This window comes from Balaenoptera borealis, assembly GCF_965194805.1.
Source record: "Balaenoptera borealis genome assembly, chromosome: 4".
In the NCBI taxonomy this organism is placed as follows: domain Eukaryota; kingdom Metazoa; phylum Chordata; class Mammalia; order Artiodactyla; family Balaenopteridae; genus Balaenoptera; species Balaenoptera borealis.
The window spans coordinates 36085908-36112937 of record NC_138861.1 but is presented as its reverse complement, the minus strand read 5'-3'; the positions used below and the strand labels follow the sequence as shown (position 1 = coordinate 36112937).

Here is a 27030-nt window from a genome sequence, read left to right as displayed (position 1 = left end):
CTCGATTACTAACTTCCAAGAATGTTAAATTATGTCTGATATAGTTCGTTTAAGGGATGGGTGAGTGGAATAAAGTCTAGAAGTGTTTCTGGACAAATTAAAGGTCCGCTCAATTGAAAGGAGAAAACTCCAGTCCAGTTGAGTAAGTTCAGTTATGAGACACTTCTAACTCCTTGATGATGCTAAGAGATGAATCATTATCAAAACTGATTTGTGTAGTTTGAAGATTGCAAGTAGAGTATCTGTACATTCTGGCTTGCCTGGGACAATCCCAGTCTGTACCTGTTGCCCGATGGAATTATTAATAGGTGACCCTGTCACTCTCAAAAGTGTTCTGGTTTAGACAGTAAGTTTTACGGTCATCCAAACTATAAACAATAACTGATTAAATTAAGGAGAGGAATGATATGGGTCTGGGGTGTGGAACAGCTGCTAGTCCTAGAAAGAAGTATTAATGTGGAAGAGAAGAGATGGGGCGGGGTGGGGGGGAGCTAGCTAGGCAGGGTTAGGCCTATATACACAAATTGCTCTAAAACAACAAGGCCCAGGCACCTCGCCTGTGTGGAATCCTGAAGGAAAATGCACTTCCCTCCCAGCTGTCTTCCCCACACCCCATCCCCAGTCCTTGTTCCTTTCATTTCAGCAATATTTCAATATTAAGGTATGTTTCCTACTGGGGGAAAAGGAAAGAATAAACATCCAGACCAATTATCTATGTGTAAGCAGACCTATGTGCAATTCTTTTTTTTTTTTTTGTCTGTGTTGGGTCTTTGTTGCTGTGCGCGGGATTTCTCTAGTTGCGGCAAGCGGGGGCTACTCTTTGTTGTGGAGCACGGGCTCTAGGCGCGTGGGCTCCAGTAGTTGCGGCACGTGGGCCCTAGAGTGCGTGGGCTTCAGTAGTTGTGGCGCATGGGTTCAGTAGTGGCAGCGTGCGGGCCCTAGAGTGTGTGGGCTTCAGTAGTTGCAGCACGTGGGTTCAGTAGTTGTGGCTCGCAGGCTCTAGAGCGCAGGCTCAGTAGTTGTGGCGCACAGGATTAGTTGCTCCGTGGCATGTGGGATCTTCCTGGGCCAGGGCTGGAACCCGTGTCCCCTGAATTGGCAGACAGATTTCTTAACCACTGAGCCACCAGGGAAGTCCCCCTATGTGCAATTCTTATTTCTTGGGTGAGAGATTGATTACCCAGCTGAAAGAAGTAGGATTTGCAAACTCTATGCTTGACTCAGGTCAGAAATAGGAAGGGAGAGAGGGTGAGGAATGCCTTCCTCTTAATATTTCTTTCCATGTTTCAGTCTATTCCATTTTATGGAAAACAGAAATATGGGAGCACTGACGCTTCTGGGGACCCTTTTCCTCAGCAACTGATGAGGTTACTCCTACTTGGCAACTTGAGAGAAGTTTGCGGCTTCCCTTTAAGGGCTGCTCCTACTGGTTAATTTGAATTACAAGAGTCTCCTTTGAAAGAGGGGCTCAGTGTTAAAACACTTTCTTTACACACATAAATTTCTTTTTGATTTGAATCACTGAAAAACCAGATTGTGTTGTGTCATTCCTGTATTCTAAGAGTTGTACCCCTGGTTAAAAAAAACAAACAAACAAACAGAAAAAACCTGAGCTGGTTGCACACCACCTCTTCAGGTGTATTCTAGTAGGGGGTGAGGGCAATGCTCCTAGGTAATTTCACTTCACCTCCCTCCACCTACTGGAAAATCTCTAATAATTGCTGTATGTCTTTAAAAGGAGGGAGCTTTCTTCCCGTCTTTTCCTGACCTCCCGGGAGGAAAAAGGTCAGATTTCTGCCTTTTCTTAGTGATGTATATCTCTGCTTTTCAAAGTATTTATGTGTCTCTTTTAGTTAAAAAAAAAAATAAAATCCCTTTTCCAGTCAATAGGGAAACCAAACTAAGCAAGTTTCAGGAGGTATTTTCACTTCAGGAAGCGAGTTTCAGAAGACACTTGTGATTCTGCTACTGAACTCAGCTCTTCTGCGTTACCAGGGCACAAGGAAAAGGAATGAAAAAGAAACAGCTAACACTGCAAAGAGGGGCTGAGTTGTGGAAAGTATTCCTGTACACCCTCCAGATTTGTGAACATCTTCAAGATTCTGAAGTATTGTTTGAAATTCTATCACCAAGTCATCAGTGTAAAGTAGTCTAGTGACCAGACTAAGGCTGACGAGGTTGTGACCTGCCAAATGCTCGTGGATGAGATTTTTTTTTTTTTTTTTTTTAACACACAAGAGAGTTCTGATAACAAAGCTGCCAGGCGGTTGCCTATGTTTGTCCACACAGACATCATGGCAAATAAGCTGGCTGTGACCCAGTGGTACATAAACGTCCTTTAGTTCCGAAGACCTGGGAAATGAATTGAGGTTAACAGTCGAGACGCCTGAGTTCTAGCCTAGCTATGATAATTATTAGTTCTGTGACTTTGAGCAAGTCACTTCATTTCCCAGGGTCTCAATTTCCTCACTCCGAAGAGCAAGGGGACTGAATTCCGAGGGCCCTCCTTGCCCTGAACTGTGTGAGCCTGCTGCTGCTGCTTGTGGACATCTGGAGCGCCGTGGTGCACAGGTGTCAGACCACATCTCACTAGGGTCTCAGGACAGCCAGCGAGGTCACCCAAGAGCAGGAAGGTGGCCCAGGGCTAATGGGAGAACAGCCTGAGAGCTGGTCCAGCAGCCACCATTCTCATTTGAAAACAGGTGGGGGGGGCGGGAGGGAAGGGGAAAGGCAACCAAGCTGCCGGAGCAGCTGTGCCCAATATAATATCTATACTAGACAGATGTCCCTAAATATGGTGTGTGTTCATGACCTTCTAAATAGAAGCGTTTCCAGGAGAGAGCAGAGGAGAGGGTAAGACTACTTAAAAGTTAATAGTATATGCATTTATGAAATAAAATTCCTAACCTCAGGATATGTCAGGGAAACTACACTGAAGAAAAGATTCTCATAACCTTTAATGGAGGTTAAATTTTAATGCAAATATAGCCCCACATCCCCAAGTGGTGGCCCTTTATCTTTTTGCGTGCTTATTGGTGGTGAGGCGGCAGAAGGGAGGGTTTGAAGTAATATTAGATACTGTTCACTAGGCACTACATACATGCCCATCGAATACTGACCTCAGGGCCAGGCTCTGGGTGGGACATGGCAGGTGCAGACGTCAGCGGGACAGCCACTGTCCCTGCCCACACGGAGTTTATAACAGATCCCTGAACCCTCACAGCAGATGAGGAAGCAGGCTCAGGCCAGCTCCATGACACGTCCAAGGTCACACAGCTGCTAAGTGGAGGGCCAGGGTTTGAATCAAGGTCTGTACATAATAACCACCAGACTATGTTACTCAGTACTGCCAAACTGGAAAGAGATCGTGGATCTAAAATTCTGTTTCCATTCTTCTGTTTAGTTTTTTGAGGGAACATCTTTTTAAAAGTTAAGATGATTTTGCCTAACGACAGCAACTTTGTAGTTATTTGTTTTCTAGGAATATATCAATTACTCTTGAGTACAAATACATGAATAGAAGATGAATATGTGAACAAAATTTAAACATAAACAGAGAAATGAACTGTATTCAATTAAAGTATCTGCAAAACAACATGAAATTGACTTAAAAAGAGCCTGAATTGAAATCAACTTCTGAGAACCCAACTTCCTGGATAATTCTAGGCTGGGGATTCTCTCTTTTTTTGTACACCATGGGTGATTCCTTTGAAATACATCTCATCTGAGCGATTATGTGCCCACAGTACGTCCTTTAAGACTCCAGGATCTAGTGCAGATTCAGGGTCCAACCTATCTTTTGGGTAACTGCCCTCTCACCCCACTCTTCACCCAGCCACCCGGAGCTTCCTGCCGTTTCCACCTGCTGGTTTCATACTCCTGTACCTCTGCTCACTTGACATCCTTCTAATCTCAGTTCTAATGTCATCTCCTTTATGGTCTCTTTCTTGGTTTTTCTACTCACCCCCAAGAGAAATGAATTCCTCTTTTCTTTGTGCCCCACTGTGGCTTAGATCATCATGGCATCTATAACATTTTATTGCTAATTTGACTTTACCTCACCCAGACCATAAGCCCCTTGGGGGCAGAATTGAGTTTTCTTTCTTCTGTATCATCCAGTGCCTGGCATATAATAGATCCCTAATAAGTGTTTTTTCAATTAATGTATGTTTGTGAACTATATTACTATTCTTAGATTGCTTATTACAACCTGATTAATATAGACCAGTCTTGCTCAAAGTATAGTCCTTGGTGAATTAGCAAGACACTTGTTTAAAGGCAGATTCCTGTACCTCATCCCAGACACAATAAATCAGGCCTCCTGGAGTCTGGCTGAATGCAGCCTGGGTGGGGAAGATGAGGGGTTACCATATTTGTGGGCAACACAGCCCCAGGCCTCTTGCCCTGTCTATGTCTCTAACTAGCTGTGGAGCTTGAACTTCAATTTTCTCACCTTAAGTCAGATGTCTAGAAATCATCCCTTTCACCTCTAAAGCTCCATACAGCATCAGTCCCAATTCTCAGGTATACAGATTAAATTAGAATGATACAGAAGAGACCAGCATGGCCTTAAACTAAGTTGACAAGAAAATTCACAAAGTGTCCAGTTCTTTTGGTCAGGTGTCTTGGTGCCAAGGAAAAAGCACTGGCTTTGGATCAAGAAGCCCAGGGTCCTAGCTGCATGAATCAGACAGCACAGGCCTTTGTCTCCCTGCAGGGCTAGTGACCAAGCTCTGGCAGGTGGCATGTGGCAGGCTCTCAAATGCTGGCTCCTCCCTATAGCTCCTCTTCCCATCCTTACCCCAGCTTCCTTTCCTTTGCCAAATACTTATTTGCTTAACTACCACAGAAGGAAGATGCTGTATTATTAGAGACTTCATAGTTTGTTAGAGGTAGAAAAACTTCAGGGTGTCCGCTAAAAATACCAGGAGAGGAAAAAGTCCTTCATAAGGTACACCGGAAGTTTAGGAACAGTTAGAGGCGGGCTTTAGTTTTGGACTTCTGGACAGAAGTCTTGTTCAGTTATTTACTAGACGATTAACGGGGAATTTACTCTTTGCACTGAACTTCTTACTAGTAAAATGGAAAGAGTAGTACTTCTCCCAGATTTCCTTTTCATTTAACGTTTACATTGTGCTTACATATGCCAAGGGCTGTACCAAATGTTCACTCATCTAATCCTCATAACAACTCTGACCTAGGGTGGATATTGAGGTAGAGAGAGATCAAGTGACTTGCCGGTAAGTATACAACCAGAAACCAGTGGAGGGAGGCAGGTGTCTCTCAATGTGGCGCAGGTTAGTTTTAGCAAGTTCCTGGGCTCTGGTCAGCCCTCGGCCTAGCGCACCTAATCATCTATCAGACGCTATTGATATGGAAATGGCCATCCTCAGGTGTCACACCAGGCAGCTGGGCTTCATTTGTAATTGCAGCTGAATGTAATTAGTTCTCTTTCGGAGTTCAAATATATTCTAGGAAACAGACACTTATTATCTAATGATGAAGACTGACCAATGGGAAATAAACACAAATAAAGCTTCCAGAAGCATCTGAAGCACAGGTGTGGACTCTCAATTTACCATTAGCAACCCCAAATTCAAGCAGCTGTTGCACACGTGTATTTCAGATCAAATGCTCTACCACTGAAAATTTTGGATACCTTTCCCCTTTGTCAGAGAGAGAAAATTGATTAGGGTGGGTCGGGGAGAACGACTTCTTTTGGGAAGCAGTGGTGTGGTGGGTAGCAGCATGGACTTTGCATTTAGACTTCAATTTGAATCCCGCCTCTCCCCTTACAAGCCATGTGACAACTTCCTTAAATTGCAGCTAAGTGGCCCTGTCGGTGGGTACCACTCTCTACCTTTCACAGCTCGGTCAGGATGAAATGAGAATACACGTGAATCCATAAGCACAGTGTCTGGCACACAGCAAGCATAAAAAGTAGCTGTTTTAATTTCTATTGTTACTATCATTAATACTGTAAAAATTGACCTTTGAATAACGTGGGTTTGAACTGCCCAGATCCATATACACGGATTTTTTCCCACTAAATATGTACTACAGTACTACACGACCCACAGGTGATTGAATCCAAGGACGCAGAACCACGGATATGGAGGGCCGACTATACATTTACATGTGGACTTTCCACTGCATGGAGGGTGTGTGCCTCTAACCTCCGAGTTGTTCATGGGTCAACTGTATTACAGTTTTCTGCAGATCTGTTTAGTGAAAACTTAACATTACAAATTTTGTTTTTATTCTGAAGAAGATGTGCACAAAAGCTATGCTCTTTGTTTCACTGTTTCAGCCACATTATGTTTCCAGAACGCATAAAGCCTTTTCATGTGCATTATTTAATTTAAGCCTCAGCACGACCTTGGAAGGTAAATACCATCGCTCCCCATTTCACAGGTTAGCAAACACAAGCTCAAACAGGACAAGCAACTGGCCCGAGGTCAAATATACCAAGCGCCAAAATTTTAGTCCTGAACTCACCTGAGTTTCCGCCCCACCATATTTTAACCTTACAGCTCCAGAGAGGTATCTCCTTTAATAGTCCCCATTTGTCCTGATTCTCCTGAAGAACTCCACTCCACACCTACCAGTCAGCAATCAGCATTCTACTGGAAGCAAGAGTAGAATGAGTGCTATCAGCATGGATCCCTGTTTTTATCCCCCAGTGGCTGATAATTCATTTCTGCCCTTAAATATCTTGTTGATCAAACTGTCTGATTTAGCCAGAAGCAGCCCCTTCAAGCTGACCTCTGTGTCCCTGTGACCTGCTCCCACCAGTTTTCTCTTTTAAAAATAACTCATTTTAAAACCAGCTGTTCTTTTTCCTGTTTAAAAGCTGTTAAGTTTGATGTTTCAAAAGCGTTTACCCACAACTGCTTCCTAACTTGACCATCGTACTTAAATACCTGTCCTGGTACACCACCATAACCTGGAGACACTTTTTAGATGCTCAAAGAAAAGGTACTGTCACAAAAAATACTGCTGAATCTGCTACAGAGCTGGTCAGATGTAACTGTCAGGAATTTATAGGGAAACATACAGGAAAAAACATACAAGAGAATTCCACTCTGTTGTCATATATATGTTTACTTTTAGTTTACAAAAAGCTGCCCAAATACCACTCAAAAAAAAAAAAAAAAAAAAAAATCACAGGCTGGGGACTTCCCCGGTGGCGCAGTGGTTAAGAATCTGCCTGCCAATGCAGGGGACACAGGTTCAAGCCCTGGTCTGGGAAGATACCACATGCCGTGGAGCAACTAAGCCTGTGAGCCACAACTACTGAGCCCTTGCGCCGCAACCACTGAAGCCCGTGCGCCTGGAGCCCATGCTCCGCAACAAGAGAAGCCACCGCAGTGAGAAGCCCGCGCACCGCAACAAAGAGTAGCCGCCGCTCGCTGCAACTAGAGAAAGCCCGCGCGCAGCAACGAAGACCCAGCGCAGCCAAAAATAAATAAATAAATAAATTTATATATTAAAAAGAAAACCATAGGCTCTCCTTTTGCCTTATTGTGACTGAAGATCCCATACAGGAGCAAGTGGGAGGTGGTCAGGTGACGCAGGACTACGTAAGCCAGACACTCGCGCTTAGACAGGAAATGGCTCGTTCCGTGTGAGAGCGGGGAACTGAGAACAGTGGCATCTGGGAGAGCTGTTTTAGAACTGATGGAGCGATGCAGTAATACGTAAACCTCTTCTTCCGCTGTAAGGGCTGCTAAAATGCCAGAGTATAAAAACGACCATTTAAAGAGCCGGGGGAAAAAGTGCCAAACAGTCCTTTGTGGACCTAAATCTCTTTAAACATAGTCTCTGTTTCCAGATTCTCCCTCTTTTCTCGGGGAGGTTACCGTTACTTCTAGTTACACAACCCACGTGGCTCGCAGCACAGCTGTCCCCAGCCCTCGTGGCACCAGAGGCCAGTTCTGCAGAGGACAGTTCTTCCATGGACGGGGGGGGGACGGGGGGGCGGGTGGGGGGGGATGATTCAGGCGGCAATGAGAGCGGTGGGGAGCGACGGGGCAGATGAAGCCTCGCTCGCCCGCCCGCTGCTCGCTCACCTCCTGCCGCGCGGCCGGTTCCTAACAGGCCTCGGACCGCTGCTCACGGCCCGGGGGCTGGGGACCCTGCACTGCAGTTTTATGAAGAGCCGACTGGATGGAGCGTTACGGGCAGGCTTCGGTGCTAAAGGTCACGGGAATGCAGAAGTCCAGCTGAGGCACCGGTAGTTAGGTTAAGTGAAATGGGTAAGTGGCAAGTTCGGCGTTACCTCCCCATCTGCCACCCACGGGGAAGAACTGCTGCTGACACGGTGGAAGCCCAGCCCAGACTAAACGCAGGGGAAGCAAGTCTGCAGCCTTTCAAACGAGTCCTGAGACCAGTATCTGAGAGCAACGAATCCCCAGCCAAGCTAGCAAATTAACAAAATTTCGGGTTTTTTTAGTCCTCCCCTTCTCCAGGCCCTCTGCGATTTTTAACACAGTGCTCAGGGTAGCCTCCAGCTGCCCCAAGTCCCCCAGCTCTGCTCTTTAAAATAAATAAGTATCCACTCTGTTTCCCCATCTCCTCCCCAAACAAATCGCCTTTTTCCAAATAACAGGGCAGAAGTCTGATGATTTGGCTAATTCATGATTATTAGGCATGATGCTGGGTCTTTCAAGAGAATAGCTGCACCTCAAAGTGGAAAAAGCCAAGGGGATGGGACATACATTTTGAGAAAGAAATGCCCAGGCTTTTCCTTGAGCCTTTGAACAGCTAGTACCAAGGAGGCTGAAAGTAAAACCGAGAAAATCAGTCTGAGATCATTACAAAAGCCAACTTCCCCTCCATTTCTCTCACTTTTCGTGTCTGTCAAGAGCCTAGGGCACTACCAACCTGGGGCAAGCCACCTGTGGCTCCCCACCACAGTCACACAGAACGTTCCCAGACCGACAAGACATCACTGTTTGAGGATTTTCCACACGTGGGGATACAAAGCCAAAAAGCAGTACTCGCAGAGTCTCAATGTTATTTCACCCAAAGCTAGTCCTGGAAGTTATTAGCCAGGCTTTCCCTTTTGATTTGAAACATGATTTCCACACAATTGCAATCAGTGAACTACTTTATTACGACAAATGTTTTTCTGTGGTTTTCAAAATTGCTTTTTCATCAGCCATGGTTCTGTGTGTGTGTGTGTGCTTTGTTTTTAACAGCTGCCAGCCGGCTAGTGTTCCTTCAGCCCTATGACCTAGCAGGGGTAGAGAGAAGAGTGCTGAGCTTTAAGTGAATCCAAAAGGTCTGAAAATATCTTCTCTTGCCCACCTAATGTTGCAGAGATAGAAAAGGAATGAAGTGGGGGATAATGGTCAGGAAAGCAAAAGTATGAGCAACATGCTTTGTATAACCTATGGAGTATGGTCTTAAAATTTCAGATTGGAGTAGACCTGGCAATAGAAAAATGCTACCCAGAAACAAATCACAGAATTATGGCCTCCATGTCTGCTTCAACTTATGAAATTTATGTACTTTTACAATTTATGTAAACGTTAACATACAGTAACTGCTAAAACTTACCATGTGTTCATCAATTAATAAATAACACAAAACCAGTTGCCCAAATCATGCACTAGGAACAGTTGCTCGGGGGAAAAAAAAGATCGGAATAATAAACTTCACATTTTGCCTTGGATTTGAGAAAATGGAATCCACTAAGAGATCTGGGTATAAAATCCCACACATGATTACATTACTTCATGTTTCTAATAATATTTGAGATGACAGTGATGAAAGTATCAAACACAAGCCTAATGCCAACGATAATATTTGGGAAATAAGTTCAACATCTAAACTCCACGTCCACTTGGCTGTCCCTTGAACTCAGACGGAAGCAAAAGTAGTAACCAAATGCTCTTGCAAAACAAAACTTCCACATGGACGGGAGAATGGGGCCCTGAGTGGACTATGGAAAAGCAACTGCAAAGTCAGGGGACATTGCCCTCGCCCCAAGGATCCCTCCTGCAGGACGTCTCTGCAAACTGCCTCAGTGGCTCTACCCACCACCCGCCCTCAGGTACAAATGTTCTGAACTACCTTTGACAGCTTTCAAAGCCTTCTTCCTTCTTTTCAATGTCATACACATCTCTCTCCCACACCAAAAGTAGGAGAGAGCCTTCCAGACTAGGATCACAGACTTAACCTAACGATGCACAGCAGTACATCTGTATCATAGTGAGTCATGGGACGCATATGTGCTAATTTTCCTCTTAGTCTTGACCTTCCTTTTGAATTTGTTTTCCCTGGCCTACCTTATTAGTTATACTTTCTACTTTACTGGAAGTCTTCTTATAAACCAAGTTAAATCCTTTGTACAATGAAATATACTACATACTTATATAACTGAACCACCACACAGGCTGGAACACAATGTCCAGATGCGCTGGAGTCCAGTGAGCTTTTCTGTGGCCACTCTCAGGCTTGTAAGAGTTGGCTGCATCTCCCGGCCACGCTTCTATCATTCAATTTAGCACACTGTGCTGTACTCACATGCCCGTCTTTCTCTGGCAGACCCAGTTCCTGAGGAGTTGTACATGGGCCCCAGATGTTTGAGTGAAGAGGAATTTAGATGTAGATGGATGAACACAGGGTGTGATGGTTAATTTTATGTGTCAACCTGACTGGGCTGAGGGATGCTCAGAGAGCTGGTAAAACAATATTTCTGGTTGTGTCTGTGAGGGTATCTCCAGAGGAGATAAGCACTTGAATTGGTAGACTGAGTAAGGAAGATCACCCTCACCACTGTAAGTGGACATGACCCAATTGCTGAGCACCTGAACAAAACAAAAAGGCTGGATCACCTGTCTTCTCCTGCCCTTGGATACGGTGCTCCTGGTTCCCAGGCCTTTGGACTAAGACTGGGACTTCCACTATCAGACTTCCTGGTTCTACAGCTTGCAGACAGCAGATCATAGGACCTCACGGCCTCCATACTCATATGAGCCAGCTCCCATAATAAATCTATAATATATAATAGACTTTTTTTTTTTTTTGGCTGGGCTGTGAGGCTTGTGGGATCTTAGTTCCCCGACCAGGGATTGAACCCAGGCCCTCAGCAGGGAAAGCGCCGAGTCCTAACCACTGGACCGCCAGGGAAGTCCCAATAGTAGACTTATTAACAGGATAATTAATAAATTAATTTAAATTTAATAGGATCCTATTAAATATATAGGATCTAGATATATAATATATATATATAACATATAAGATCTATATATATAATATATATGTGTGTATATGTATATATGTATATAGATAGATGGATCAATTGATCCTATTGGTTCTGTTTCTCTGGAGAATTCTGACTGTAATATACAGGTCATAATGCTTTAATTTTTATAGTTGATATTGTTGCTAATTAATCCTAAATCTTCAAAACACTCGTCACCATCGTATCCTGATATCTGGTTTACAGCTTCAGTCACCAGACTCCTCGATACAGCCACTCAGATAAACTTGAAGGAAAAGTCAATACGTCCCCCCACCCATCACCATCCTCCGAATGGATGTACTCATACAAAGACTTAAAAAAAAAAAGGCACTTTAATTAGATAGAGGTTTTTGTCATCATTGGCTCATGTAAAAACACATTCACAACATGAAGAAACACATTAAAATTTTTTGATTTTAATTTTTTAAATATTAATTTTATTAAATCTTGATCCTTGAGTCTATGTCTGTCTAATATTCTGTGTGACAATATAAAGTACTCACAGAGCACCTCTGCTACATGCCAAAACACAATGGTTGTTGAGGAAAAGCACTCAATGTGACTGAGTCGTGAGCTGCACTAGCTGCTTTTTCAGGGAATCACCATTTTTAAAATTCAAATAATGGCAGATTCACAGGCAGCTGTAAGAAGTAACAGAGAAATCCTGCCTACCCTCTTACCCAGTTCCCTCAAACGGTAACATCCTGCAAAACTATAGAACGGCATCACAGTCACGACACTGACACTGATACAGCCAAGACACGGAACGCTTCCATCAACCCAAGGGTCCCTCCCCCATGTTGCCCTTTTATAGCCACACCCACTCCCCTCCTGCCCCCAGCAACCACCAACTCATTCTCCATTTCTATGATTTTAAGGCCTTCTTCTTAAGGTAAAATTTACCAAGCCAGGAATTACCTGGTGACCGAGGCAGCCAAAGGGGCAAAACTTGCATTCGGTCAACAGGTGAAGAGGATTTTAGGTGTATTTTCAACAGCTGGGAGCCATGCTGCTGAAAATGGAAGAAGCACCAGGAAGTGAACAGCAGGGTGTTACTTTAAAGATCAAACTGAAATCTCAGAATTTCAAGCTCAGGATCAATATGGCCTTGCAAGTGGATGAAGTTCAAAGTACAGAAGATAATTCTCAGGAACCATGTGAAAAACATTAAAAAAAAAAAAAAGGCCAAATGACAGGAAGTCTCCATGAAGACATTTTAATGGCGGCAGAGAGCAACTGAATGGCCTTCTCATACCACATTGAGATGACTGACTTTACCCTCTCAGCATTTGCTTTGGTAAAGAAAAAGAAAACCGCCATTTAACCCAACCACTAATAAGTAGCCTGGACTCTAAAGGCTACCAAAAGTCCAAGTAAACAGTCACCTGTTACATCATCAGCAGGGGCACAGTCTTCAGAAACTGTACAAACTTCCTCTTTCCTATAACTATCCACACACTGGCAGAAAAAGAAATTCTTACCACTTTCTACTTTCCCAAAGATGCATTTTTCAGTAATTGGCAAGGTACTTACTACCTTTCACCAAAAGGAAGGTTCCTCCCTCTCACCCTCTCTCCCATCATTGCCTATGATGAACACAAGTTGTTGCAAAGTGTTTCTGTAACTTTCGCGTTTTTCCCCACCACAATGTTTAGACTCTTTTATTTATAACAAAATTAATGGCACAGGTGAAAGAAAAACTACGTTTACTTAAATCCATTAAAATTATTTTTGGTCAAAGAAACAGAGATAGTAAAAGATACCCCAAAGAACAATTATAAAACTTCCACTGGGCCAAACAACAAAGCATTCCTTTCTCCCCTCACTCCTCCAACTCCCTTAAAGACACCTTTATCACACTGTATCAGAATGCTAATCTTAATGAATATCAGCAGGAAGGGAAATTCTGGAAAGAGCAAGTCAGTTTCATACCCCTAACAAGATGCAAAGTTCAAAATGATGAAAGATTTCAAACTGTAACTCATTAGCGTCTCTTTTCAATAAGAGACTTCATCTAGTCAGCTGGACTTGACCTGCCTGGATACCTTAAACCAGTGGTTCTCACACGTTAGCCTGAATCAGAATCACCTGGAGAGTTTGTCGAAACAGATTGCTGGCTCCATCCCCAAAGTTTGATTCAGTAGGTCTGTGCAAGGATCTAAAAATATTCGTTTCCCCCGAGTTCCCAGGTGATGCTGGCGCTGCTAGTCTGAGGGCCACACACTTGGAAAACCACTGCTCTAAATCTAGAGACTCCCAATTGCGGCTGAATTTTTCTCCAGAGATCCCCAAAGGGGCCTTAGCAGAAAATAACAAGTTTGGGAGACCTGACTATGTTATGCTTAAACTGTTAAATTGCTCTTTGAAAGACTTTATCTGAGGTAAAATAGTTACAGAGTTCAAAGTAATTCAGGGTTGAGCTGCGTGTCCGCAGCTTAGACTTCCAGACCCCTTTTTTCCTATTTCACGGAAACAATAACCAGGTATGCTCCAAGCTGCATTACAGAGGGAAAATGCCCACTTAACTCTGGGATTGTGAGGGGCTGAGGCCCCGCTGCACTTGGATTTAGAGGGGCTTCTCCCCATGAGGTGCAGGGGCTGCTTCACGGTGGTCTCCGGAAGAAGTCCAGTTACTCTTACTCCCACCATATTTTCACTTCACAATATAAAAAATATAAGGAAAATCCTGATATGTTCAAATTCAACAGATATTGGCCTCACGGTTTTTGAGAACTGGTCTATGCATGGCTGCTCACCAGATTCTTGGCTAAAGGGGAGGACGGAATGATACTCGTGAAGTCTCAGAATGCCCTATTTTAGCTGATTTTCCACCTCCTCCCTATCAAGCCTTTTACATGTAAATTATTAAGAGCGACAAAATCACCTCAGCCTTAACTTTTAAAAAAGCCTTTCCATCTTATGTCAGATAGTAATGGCAATGAAATGAACACGAAAGGGAAGATGATGGTTGGAGGACCTAAACAAATTGAAAGCTCATCTTTAAACAAACAAAAAGACAACACAGAGAAATTAAAAGAAGTATTTTCATTTAACAGCAAAAATGTATTTAACCATGCTCACTACTAAATGTAGAGATGTTAATAATAAACATGGTCCTTGCCATTATGAAGCTTGATTTACTATCCTGCAAGGAAGACTAACAATGGTAAATGTAAGTGTGAAGAACATCAGGAAGAAATTCAAATTGCTATGGGAAACACAGACAGGCCTGGGGGGGCAGGGCAGGGGGAGGAGGTATCAACAAAGGCTTCTCAGCAAAGTCGGCCTCCATTAAGCTTAGGCCTGAAGGATAAAGAAGAGTGAACTAGGCAAAGAGGGAGGAGAAACGAGGTACAGAGTAAGAGTGCACTGAATGTCCCCATATGACTCAAGCACACGAAGCATGGAAGGTGGGAAAAGAAGCGGGCGAGGTAGGTGAAGACCAGAACACAGAGCTGTGCGTAAGAGCAATGGGAAGCAGGAAGATTACATGGCCATGGTGCGCACCTTCAAAGAACACTCTCTGTAGTGCGCTGGTCCCCAACGGCTGCAGCGTAAGATGAAACGGAGCAGAGTGGAGGAAGGGGTGGCCGGAGAAAATGTAGCCACAGTGTTTTCTCAATACTGAACCTTGGCTGTCTGACACACAGGTCACTTAATTTATAGGGACCTCAGTATTACCATTTGTGAAGTGGGATTAGAATCTTCCCTGTGTACCTCTTAAAGTTACTATGGAGATCTAAAAACCATGTACCTAAGCAATCCTGTTTGTACATATTACATGCTAAAATTTACGTCACAGTGGGTGTGACAAGCAGTAAAGAATGTCTAGATTAGAACAAGGAGAATTCAGCAAGATGGCTGGAAAAAAGCAAGTATAGTCCTAGCCATAAACAACTGTAACAAGATGTAACTTTTAAAAGGATACAATAGGGTTTCCCTGGTGGCGCAGTGGTTGAGAATCTGCCTGCCAATGCAGGGCACACGGGTTCGAGCCCTGGTCTGGGAAGATCCCACATGCCACGGAGCAACTAGGCCCGTGAGCCACAACTACTGAGCCTGCGCGTCTGGAGCCTGTGCTCCGCAACAAGAGAGGCCGCGACAGTGAGAGGCCCGCGCACCGCGATGAAGAGTGGCCCCCACTTGCCACAACTAGAGAAAGCCCTCGCACAGAAATGAAGACCCAAGACAGCCAAAAAAATAAATAAATAAATAAATAAAAAATAGTAAAAAAAAAAAAAAAAAAGTTAAAAGGATACAATAAAACCCAGTTACCTAGAAATAAATCTAAGAAAAGATGTGCAAGAACTTTATGGAAGAAACTTAAGAGACCTAAATAAATTTAGAAAAATACTGCGCTCAGGAGGAGAACTATGTCAATCCTTCCCCAAATGAAATCAATGAAATTCCAATAAAATCTCCAGAGGATTTTTCACAGGCCTGACAAGGTAATCCTAAAGTGTGTAATATAGAAATCACAAATCAATGATGTTGAATGAATATAGCAACTTGTAGAAGGATACTCCAATATCATTATATAATACCTTTAAATATACAAAATTGACAGTACATACTGCCAAGGATTCAAACACATACAGAACTGCTGTATAAAAGCATTGCATGGGAATGATGAACTTCAAATTTAACCATCAAATTCAGGACAGTAGTTACTGAAGGCAACCGGGTGGCGGATACAAAGATGTTTATTATACTATTCCCTAGGTCCTTAAACTCTTCTTAAATATTCCATAAGAAACCAGAATGCCTTTTATTTGAGAGCCATGTTATTACAGGATCTAGCTTAGTAGCTCCCAAACACCAATCCAATAGTACCCGTCAGCCCCACCTGGAGTACTTGTTAAAAACACGGATTACCAGGCTATGCCAGAATCAGAATTTCCGGGGGGGAGCCACGTGAATCTAACGCACAGCCTCATTTGGGAACCCTTGGTAACCACCAGCTATTAATAACTAATCCATCAACAAAACTGGTTCCAATCTGACAATGAGATATTTAAGGTCTTGAGATTGCCTAATCACTTTCCAACTGATGCAACTGTCTAGAATGTAGACTCTAATTTGAGGGTAAAACGAAGTAAATTTTAAAGTATATCCTTTACTGTGCTTCTCCCCCTGCCCACCGGCCAAGGTCATATATGTAAAAACTAAGAATATCTTATAAAGTAACAGTATCAAATGATTCCACAGCAGAACATAATTCCTTCATATCCTCTACAGGGAATATGCCATAGCGAAATTCCACTGGAGGTGATAAAAATTGCTATTTTTAAGGATAAAGTGATTCAAGTCACTGGCAACTGCCCTCAAGTAGGTAGACGACAACGCCATGCTTCTTTCCTTTCCTGATTTTCTTCCCTCACAATAAAATCATAGCTAAATTTGTCTAGAGAAATGCACAGAGCCAAAGGGAAACATAAAGAATAAATTTAGAAAGAAAACCATTTATTACAAGTTAGAGGTATTAGTACCGGGATAACAGGTTTCACAGCCCTGCTCCTAAGAAATAAGGTTAACTAGAGACTACGCTGTTAGAACGTATGACATATTCAAGGGCGGACAAATGTACCTTTTCCCCTAATATTTGAAAATTACAACTAAAAACATGGAAAGGAATGATTTTGAGAAACAATACAAATCTGCTAAACGCATCAACACAAAAGGACTCACTTACCAGGGCTTTCTACTCGCTTATAGTGGTAGGGATTGATGCACACCTCCTTCTGCTTGGAACCAAAAGGAAACTCACAGCATTCCAGTGGTTTTAGTTCATGGTGGCTCTGAAGGTCGGGCCAGCGCCACACACGGCAGTAAATGACGTGAGGCAGCCCCTTCCGGTGGGAAACTTGCAGCCTGCCGTCCAGGGAGCGGGGTATGGTGACACAGTTACTGGGCTGCCCCGGACAGCTCAAGGCCTTTTCCAGTTCCTCCATGGCACCTTTCTTTTTCTTCAGTTTTTTCACCAAAGCGTCAACAGCTTTCTCTGCCCATTTTTCTTCTTCATCACCCTGTTTCCACCCAAGAAGTCTCTTCACAGCTGGACTTGTGAAGGAAAACAAACTTGTCACATTCATGATGGCACCACGTACACTCCTTGTGGATGGAGAAAGAAAGACGTCCCCAAATGTGAAAGGACAGCAGAAGAGGTTTCACTTTATTTACATAGGATTCTCCTTAGCTTCTTCGTGCTGAGGTCCTGAAAAGTAGAAATCACCATTCCTAGTGTTTCCAAAAGTAACCCAAAGTCAGCACCTAGAAAAGAAAAAAGGGAAAAAGATGTTTAAAATCATCTCTAGCACAAAATCACAATTTATTAAACAATTACCATGGGCCAGATACTATTTTAAGCACTTTTATGTATTACACTATGCTATGGGCTGAATTATGTCCCCCCTAAAACTCACGTTGAAGCCCTCAACCCCAGTGTGACTGTATTTGGAGATGGGGCCTCTAAGGAAATAATTAATGTTAAATGAGGTCATGAGGATGGGGCCCTGATCTAATTGGATTGGTGGCCTTATAAGAAGAAGGGAGAGATTTCTCTCTCCCTCCCTACATGTGCACCCACTGAGGAAAGGCCTTCTTCATAGAGAGAAGGCAGCTGTCTGCAAGCCTGGAAGAGAGCCCTCACCAGAAACCAAACTGGCTGGAGCCTTCATCTTGGACTTCCCAGCCTCCAGAACTGTGAGAAATACATTTCTACTGTGTAAGCCACTCGGTCAGTGGTATTTTGTTATGGCAGCCCAAGCAGACTAACACAGTATTTAATCCTTTAAATAATTCTTTCAACTAGGTAAATACCATCATTGCCATTTTATAGATGAATAAACTGAGATGCAGGTTTAAAAAGGAGTATGTTACTGTTTACATGAGTTCTGAGATAGAAGCAATACACCCCTTAAAGCAAAAAAAGTTCAAGTTCTCAACAGATATTGTGATGTTTTATATTTAGATTCATTTATAGGCTCTAAGATATATATTTCAAAATACACCTCAATCAACAAAAACTGAAACCAAAAGGAAGAAATAAAAATGCAGCAGTCTTGACATCTATTTTTGGTTTGTTCCTCAAGTATGTCTTATGCTATAAAAAGGGTAGTTATATTTACACTATATAAGTGTAGCAACATTTGAGGGTATTTATTCAGTAAACCAGTAAACAAGCCTATGCCTATGGGCTATCAGGCAAGTAAAGCAGGAAATACACCCCCTACTTTTTCAAATTTGCTTTTTATTGACATGAAAGGAATGAAACACGTGAACACATACTGTACCAAATACTTTTGTCAAGTTGTCTCATTTAAACTTTCTAGTTACTCTTCACCAGATAAAAACACAAACAGTGAAAAAGATTAAAGATGGTAACTTTGTACCAAGTCTGGCTAAGATTCAGTAGCAGGTATCAAACCAACCTCCTCCCCAAAATAACTATAAAAGCTGAATAAAATACAAATGAACAAATCAGGGGGAAAAAAACCCAACTTTTTAAAGGTATCAAAGAGCAACCAAAGTACACAGGACATGAGGGGCCAAGATGCTGGAGAGATGTGAAAAGCAATGAAGTAATAAGCTGAACACTCTTCATTGCTTTTCTTCTCAAGGCATTTGCCAATGCCTGTGCTGTGAGTAGCCAAGCAGAAAGAGGCTAAAGAACCAAACAGAGATTTCAGTAGTCTCATAGTGCTGAGGAGGGTAAACATACCAGGCTTTCAGTTGAGACCCCTGAAGCGGTATGCCCTAGTGTGCAAGGGCAAAACTGAAATGGACCAGTGTTTACAAACACTGAAACACAGCCTAGAATCATCTTAATACTAGACTGGAACAAGATGATGGGAAAAGAGGAGAGAAAAACTGTGAGAGAGGAAATATTTGTAGATACTGGCCAAAGATTTTCCAAAAGTGACAACAGATGTCTAGCCACAGATTCATGAAGGCCTACAAATCCAAAGAAGGAGAAATAGAAAGGTATCCACAAGTTTTAATGTGTCATATCACAGTATAATTGCTGAAAACCTACCACAAAAATCTTTAAAAAGACACAATACTTTCAAAATGAGTACAATAAGGCTGACAGCTGACATTTCAACAGAAACAATGGAAACCAGATGACAGTGAAATGACATCTTTAGCTTACAAATAAATAGCTGGAAACTCAGAATTCTATACTTAGTAGAGAAAAATCATTCAAAATGACTGTGAAATAAATATGCTCTCCAACAAACAAAATTTGAGAGAACTGGCTTCCAGCAGGAATTTTCAGGCACAAGGGAAAAGCAAGGAACTGCAGGAATGAATGAAGAGCTCCAAAAGGGTACTGACTTTACAGAACAATTATAGGAATGTCTTGTGGTGTTTAAAATACAGAATTAAAATGCATAACAAAAAAAAGCAGAAGGGGTAAATGAAGTCAGATTTCTAAGGTCCTTGTATTACCCAGGTTGTGGTAAAGCACTAAAGTATTGTTGATATGTTATGAGTTCATGTCATAATAAAGCAACAACTGAAAGAATTTAAAAACCATAAAAAGGTAATAGAGGAGTTTAAAATATGGAATTATTTTTTAAAATATGCTTAATCCAAAAAAACTTAAAAGGAAAAAAGAGCACATAATAGATGGGACAAATAGAAAACAGTAAGATTCAGATCTAATCCTCAAAGTCTCAAGAATTACTTAAATATCAAGAGACTAAATCTGTCAAGCAAAAGACGGGGGTAGGGGTGGGGACACCACTTAACTATACTGTACTTACAAGAGACACACATCGTCGAATATAAAGACAGAGAACGGCTGAAAGAAAAAAAAATATGGAAAGAAATATACTATGCATATTCTAACCAAAAAAGCTCACACAGCTATCATATCAGGCAAAAGAGGCTGTAAAGTAAGAAGCATCACCAGGGATAAAAGAGGGACATTTCATAATGTTAAGAGTTGATCCACCACAAATACATCATAATCCCAACTTTTTATCCAAGTAATCACAGTTTTAAAACACATAAAGCAGAAACTGACAGAATTAAAATGACTAACAATCTTAGTGGGAGATTAACACAGTAAATGACTAAACAAGCAAACAGAAATCAACAGATATAGGAGATTAACAACATGTTTAAAAACTTGACTCAATTTGTGTATGCACCCAACAACTGAAACATACGTAATACTTTCAAAAACACATGGAATACTTATCCAAATTGACCATATAATGAGCCATTAAGCAAATCCCGACACATATCAAAGGAATAAAACCATACAGAATGTGTCCTTTGATCATAGTATAACTAAGAATAAATGCCAAAAGTATTGTTATTGAAAATAGTTACACTTTTAAATAATGCATGGATCAAAAAAGAAACTACAGGAGAAATTAGAAAATATTTTAAACTGAATGATTATAAAAATAAGACACATCAAAACTTGTAGGATGTGGCTCAATCCATGCTTAGCGGGAAATGTGTTGTCTTAAATGCATATATAAGAAAAGAAAAAAAGCTGAAAACTAATTTTCTATTTATCTATCAAAAGAAAAAAAAAAGGAACAGCAAATTAAACCTAATGACAGTAAAAGGAAATGAGAGCAAAAATTAAATATATATATACAAAATAGAGAAAACCTATAAAATCAAAGTTGGCTCTTTGAAAATACGAATAAAATCAGATATTCCTCTAAAAAAAACTAATCAGTAAAAGAGAAGGCACAAATTACCAATAAAAGGAATAAAAGGGGGAAATCATTACTGATCCTCAGAACTCAAAGGGATAATAATTATGAACAGCTATCAGCAAACTGTGCATGTCTATAGCTACTTTGTGGTATAGACATATAGCTGTGTATGTCTATAGCTACTTCCTCACTAGAGGAAAATGACTCAGGAATTCTATCTTACTGTCTTCCTAGCTTTGGAACCTAGCCCTGTAGCTGGCACATATCAGAGTCTCAATAAATGTTTGATGAATGATTTAGCTCCCTGAAGGAATCAGAAGGGCAAGTGTGGAGCTCTACTTATTCAACAGGCTGTAGTGGGTCAGTTGTTCCCTTTTGTAAAGTAAAGAGTTTTACCAGTGCTTTGAAGCTGGCGTTTTCATTGAACAGAAAAAGAGAAAACAAAACTATGCTACCATCAAAAGTCACACTTGGTCAGAGTGTACCTCCTGAAATGATCATTTACTTTTACTAAAGGTTAATTGTGCCAAAGAACAAGAAAGACAACTTCTTTTCCTTGTCCTCTAGCAACAATTTATAAAAGGAATACATTTCTTCTTATTCTGTATGTCCTTTTCTTCGACTCCAAAAACTGCTTTTTTATATTTTGGTCCATGGTTTTCAAATAGAAGGGGTGAGTTTATATCAAAATCACCTGGGGCTGTTTCAAACTCTAGCACTGCTGGGTTTGTTATAGAAGGTAAGTATGTGGGGGGTTGGCGAGATGAAGGACCACCACTGCAGACCTTTGCTTTAACTGCTCAAAGTGACATTCATTCAGCAAAGCTGCACTGAGTGCCCGCTAAGTTCCTATGCTACCCACAGAGGATGGAAGCAAAGATGCCTCCACCCTGAAGAGCCAGTGTGTAAACAGTGAGCGCTCTTGAAGCAAATTGGTTCCCCTGCATGCCAAGCTAAGGGACTGTACTGCGGAGTCTTGGGTCAAGGGCAGACCTCAGCAGGAAGGAATGCCAGGACTGCAGCAAGGTGAACCCTGAGTGTAGGAATAGAAGAGGCGGCCCATGTACCATGCATTTGCCCACCATGAACCAACAATAACACTGTGTGCAAAAGCTCTATGACAGGTATAAACGATAACGTATAAAAGCAGAAAAGGAGAGAAAAGTTAATTCCAGGGATTTCAGGAAGTTTTCCCAAAGAAGAACTATCAGACAAGCATTAAAGGATGAGTAGAATTTTGCAAAACAGCAGAGCTAATATTCTGAGTGATCGTTACTTGATAGACACTGTTCCAAGCACTTTATATCTACTAACTAGTTTAATCTTTGTGACAAACAAAGATTTAGTTCACTCTTTAGTGAACACTCTTATTTTCCTCATTTTACAGGTAAGGAAAGTGAAATATACAATACAAAAATTAAATAACTTGTCCGAGGTTTTATGCGCACAGTTGTTAAGTGGCGGGGCCAGAGTGAACCCATGTTGTCTGGCTCTAGAGCCTCAACTTTTAAACCACTTTCCTAAATTGCTCGTTCTAACCGACATCAGAGAAATGCTAGGGTTCAAGGTTGTTGTAGACGATACAAGGCTGATAAAGGCAGGGCAAGACTGTGAAGGGCCTGTCATACATCTTATCCTGTGGACAAATGGAAGACTTTAAATCAGGGTATCAGTGTGATTAGATTTATGTTTTAGAAAGATAGCTAAGGTGATATCCTCAATACAAAAGGCACACAGGGAACGAAAAATGAAAAAAACCCCCTAGGGTCTCCAAACACCACAGGGCCAGTTGGGGGGTTTGATGCCACTAAAACCATTAAAGTGACAAGATCACAAACTCTTGCATATAAATGTGCATATGAAACAAAATACAGGCTGATGACTGATTTTTGCCTACTTGAGTTAAGCATTTTTTTATATTCAAGTCAAACAAGTAACCTACCTCCCATCAGGAACTCAGATGTGTCCATGACACTATGGCCTTGGCAAGGCAACGCATTCTTTTTCTGCCCCTTTTGGTACTTCCTGCTTTAGTTTATGTCAAAAGCTAAGTGGCGTTATCAGTTTAAAGTGCAAAATAAAAACATGAGTCAGCAAACAGAGATTTCCTTCCCTCTTCTCCAAATACAAACATTTCACACTGACAAAGAAGCAAAAGCATTCATCTGGTAAAGAACCCTCTAGAAGCCTTAAAAAATAGGGAGATCTCTGTTCCGGCAACTTCACTTCTAGAAATTTACTCTAAGGAAACACTCTGCACTGGAAAGGTAAAAAAGTTTTTGCACAATGATTTTCATTAGAGCATTCTTTATTATAAGGAAAAAAAGAAATATCTAAAAGTTGGAAAATAGTTAAGTAAGATGTAGTATAATCCACTCGATAGAATATTATGTAACCCTTAAAAAGTTATGTTCATAAAAATAACTGGGAAAAAACCTTAAGCAGAATGTAAAATGGTATACATAGCATGAACAACTATGTAAATATACCAAAATAACGGTATACATAGCATGAACAACTACGTAAATATACCAAAGCATGTAACGGTGGCTGGGTCTGGAAGGGTAATAATCTCTCTCTCTCCCCCCTACTTGTTAAAACTTTTCAAACATTCTTTAATAATAAACTGCTACTTTCAAATTTTTTAAAAGCCTCTATACACAAATATTTGCAAATTACACACAAAAAAACAAAACAAAACCTCAATTCATTAACTCAAGCCACATACAAAGTCTACTTATAAATCAGGTTGCACTTACAGTGTGACCCGATTTTGGAAGTAATAAAAATGCAGTTTAAAACAGGGTTCTAAAGTCAGGCCCTTTCCCTATGGAGTCTCGCCCAAGGGAAGGATTTCTATTAGCAATGCCAGAACCAAAGGAGAAAAATACTCTTATAATGCTCCTTTGGACATGGCTACTGAATTCTGCAACTTATGTGGTATTCCTTAATGTTACAAGGAAAAAAGGAAGAAGTAGTAAAATACCTTTAACTGCTGTGAGACTGGCTCTATACTGAAAGGAAACCTCATTAGCCAAGTGCACAACAACGGGCACTTTCTTCACCTTCATCTAGCAAAGAAACATGTAATTATCCAACTGTGTGAATATCAACAAAATACACTCTCTGCCATGCAACACCACCTCAGATCCCAGACTCCCACTGAAAGTTTTAAAAGGAAATTATTCTAATTTGTATCTGAAGCACAAGAAAAAGGCGGGGGCGGGGGGGTGGAGGGGGGGGCGGGGCGGGTGCGCCAAGTGCTACAAACTAAGTACCTTTAACAGAAGGAGGAGGAGGGGAAGAGACGGACAATGGCCAGTCGCCCTCTACAGCCTCAGATCAGTGCTGTTACAGTTCCTGCACTGGCACGCAATTCGGTGAACTAGACAAAGCGACTGATTCCTTTAAATACTGACGGAATAATGAAATGATTCAATAAAATCAGCATGAAATACAGGCTCCAGAAAAGTGACTGGGGGAAAAAATATCAAAAGACTCCCTGCTAGTACCTTAAAAAAAGTAGATAAATGGTCTACTGTCAATGAAGCAAGCAACTCTCCCCAACCCCCGACTTCTTGTTCTTTGGTTCATTACTGTCTTAACTCTAATGGTAAAACATCAAGGCATAAAGATCAAAAGAATCAAGGAACTAAACGCACGGGTATTGATTAACTTTGTTTTGGAACTGTGTAACCCTTGGATATGTTACTTAAGAAAAACGAAAACTTTACAAAAATTATCTTTCTGTAAAAAAAATGCCTGATCCATTTTGCGGGGGAAACAAGTATTTCCAAGTAACTAAATAAACTGTATGCATATTTCCTGACTTATACCACTAGCTCTTCTTCAATAGATCATCTTGTGAAGAAACAGAAAAAGTAAGACTCTAGCTCCTAAAGAAGAGCTACTCTGCGGCCTTAGAGAAATCACAGGCAAACTATATGATTTCTGTAGTTCGGCAGTTGTATCTAAATTATTTCACCAAATACCTCACCAGAATGCCATGGAGATGTCAAGTACATCAGAGGTGTGTTGTATAAGGTGACTGGCGGCAATATTAATTAGTTCTGTGGAAAGGTATGTGTCATCTAGCCTAACATCCGATTTCAGATAGGATTCAAGGCCTGATGAGAAATCTTGCCTCCCCGGAGATGCTTAGCTAAATTAAAACATCAGAAAGAGTCAGAAAGTTAACATACCAGGGGATCTGTAATGTAACTTTTCATTACTCCAAAATGGACTATTTTTTTTTTAACGTACTTCATTTCATTCAGGTACCCACATCAACCATATGTATACTCCTAACCAAAAGCAGAATCATCAAAACAGATCATGATTCCCAAGGAGGATAAAAAAAGACACTCAAACATTCCTGATGCTCATAGGAACCACAGAATCACAGACACACACTATAAATTAAGGTTAAAATCGCTTAAAAAGATGAAGGCTGGGGCTTCCCTGGTGGCGCAGTGGTTGAGAATCTGCCTGCTAATGCAGGGGACACGGGTTCGAGCCCTGGTCTGGGAAGATCCCACATGCCGCGGAGCAACTAGGCCCGTGAGCCACAACTACTGAGCCTGCGCGTCTGGAGCCTGTGCTCCGCAACAAGAGAGGCCACGATAGTGAGAGGCCCGCGCACCGTGATGAAGAGTGGCCCCCACTTGCCGCAACTAGAGAAAGCCCTCGCACAGAAACTAAGACCCAACATAGCAATCAATCAATCAATCAATCAATCTTAAAAAAAAAAAAAAAGATGAAGGCTGCAAAGAAAAATATTCCAGAGACTCAATGCCAGCACATATTTTAAAACATAAAGAGCAACCCATTATTAAGCCAAGAATTGCAATGAGCTTTGCTGGTAAGAGTATGATGGAGAATTCACAAAAAAGCCAGGGTGAGGGGGTGAAAACCATAACCATATTCATTAGGCCTAAATAAAATTAGGCTACAGAATTAATCCAAAGTCCTGAAGAACTGGGAACTACCAAACTTTTGATAAAGCTAAAATACTTATTACTTAAAAGTAGAACCGCAGACACCCCCACATACTGGCTGAATAGGAAGGCTTCCAGCTGGAGAACCAACCCTGTGAACGGTACCCAGGGAAACCAGTAATGAGGACAGGCAGAGACAGTACTCTGGACATACAGGACACAACCAGAGTGGAACCAACTCCAAACAGTTCCTAATAAAGCATCATCAATTACTGATCGTACAGCTCCTTACTCTTAAGGCAAACAGGGGGGAAAAAAAAAAGAGTTAAAATTTGCTACACAAGTATAATGCCATCACAGTGAAAATAAAAACGGAGATGGGTTTTCTCCAGCTATTTCAGTCTCAGAAAATATCCCAAAGCAATGATGGTCTGTGATTCTGTGATGTCCTTTCAACAAATAACCTGTTCAAATGTTTCTTTTCCCTGGTTACTCCAATTAGGAACTCATTTGGCTTTGAGATACTTGTCTTGAAGGAGAAAACAGGTGAAGTCCCTCTGCATTTCCTTTTCCTGTTTTAAACTAGCAGTTAGCCCTGGACCTTCACTCAACATTTCTCAATTTCAAACAGGTCAAAGGTAGCTAAATAAAGCTCACCACTAACCAAAATAAAGGGAAAAAAAAAAACCTAGAACAAGAAGAAAGTGAGGATGAATAAAACCTCTCTCCATTTCTTTTACAGACTTGAAAGCGCTTTTTAAACTACCTACTTCTTTACTGAGAAGTTGGGCTAACAGGAACTCTACTCTGATTCAGTCCTCAGAAAAAGAAAATATATTTAAACCAAGTCCCTACACAAGAAAGCGATACGAAGATCCACTGGCGGGTAGGAACAGATTGGGAGTCTGGGATTGACATGTACATACTGCAGTGTTTAAAATGGATAACCAACAAGGACCTACTGTATTGCACAGGGAACTGTGCTCAGTATTCTGTAATAACCTAAATGGGAAAGGAATTTGAAAAAGAATAAAGAAAAAATTTTAAAACGTTTTTTAAATAGTACTTTTTACAAAAAAAAAAAAAAAAAAAAAAAGATCCACTGACGATCACAGAAATCTGCTGGTCTTACAGCAAAGTCCTGTTGTCACAAACA

At 41.4% G+C, this 27030-nt stretch overlaps 1 protein-coding gene across 8 annotated transcripts in view; it reads right to left on the bottom strand.

Moving 5' to 3' along the window:
• The window catches only part of SMAD1 (SMAD family member 1), an 81706-nt gene that overhangs the window by 33480 nt on the left and 21196 nt on the right, over positions 1 to 27030 (bottom strand). For 7 of the 8 annotated variants that reach the window (XM_082389015.1, XM_082389011.1, XM_082389013.1 and 4 more), the window contains one exon: positions 16947 to 17524. In XM_082389015.1, the coding sequence (XP_082245141.1) occupies positions 16947 to 17346 (400 nt within the window). In that variant the 5' untranslated portion in view covers positions 17347 to 17524. Of the gene's footprint in view, positions 1 to 16946; positions 17525 to 22879; positions 22985 to 23923; positions 24009 to 27030 lie in introns of all 8 variants that reach the window. The other variant, XM_082389018.1, reaches the window with a different exon arrangement.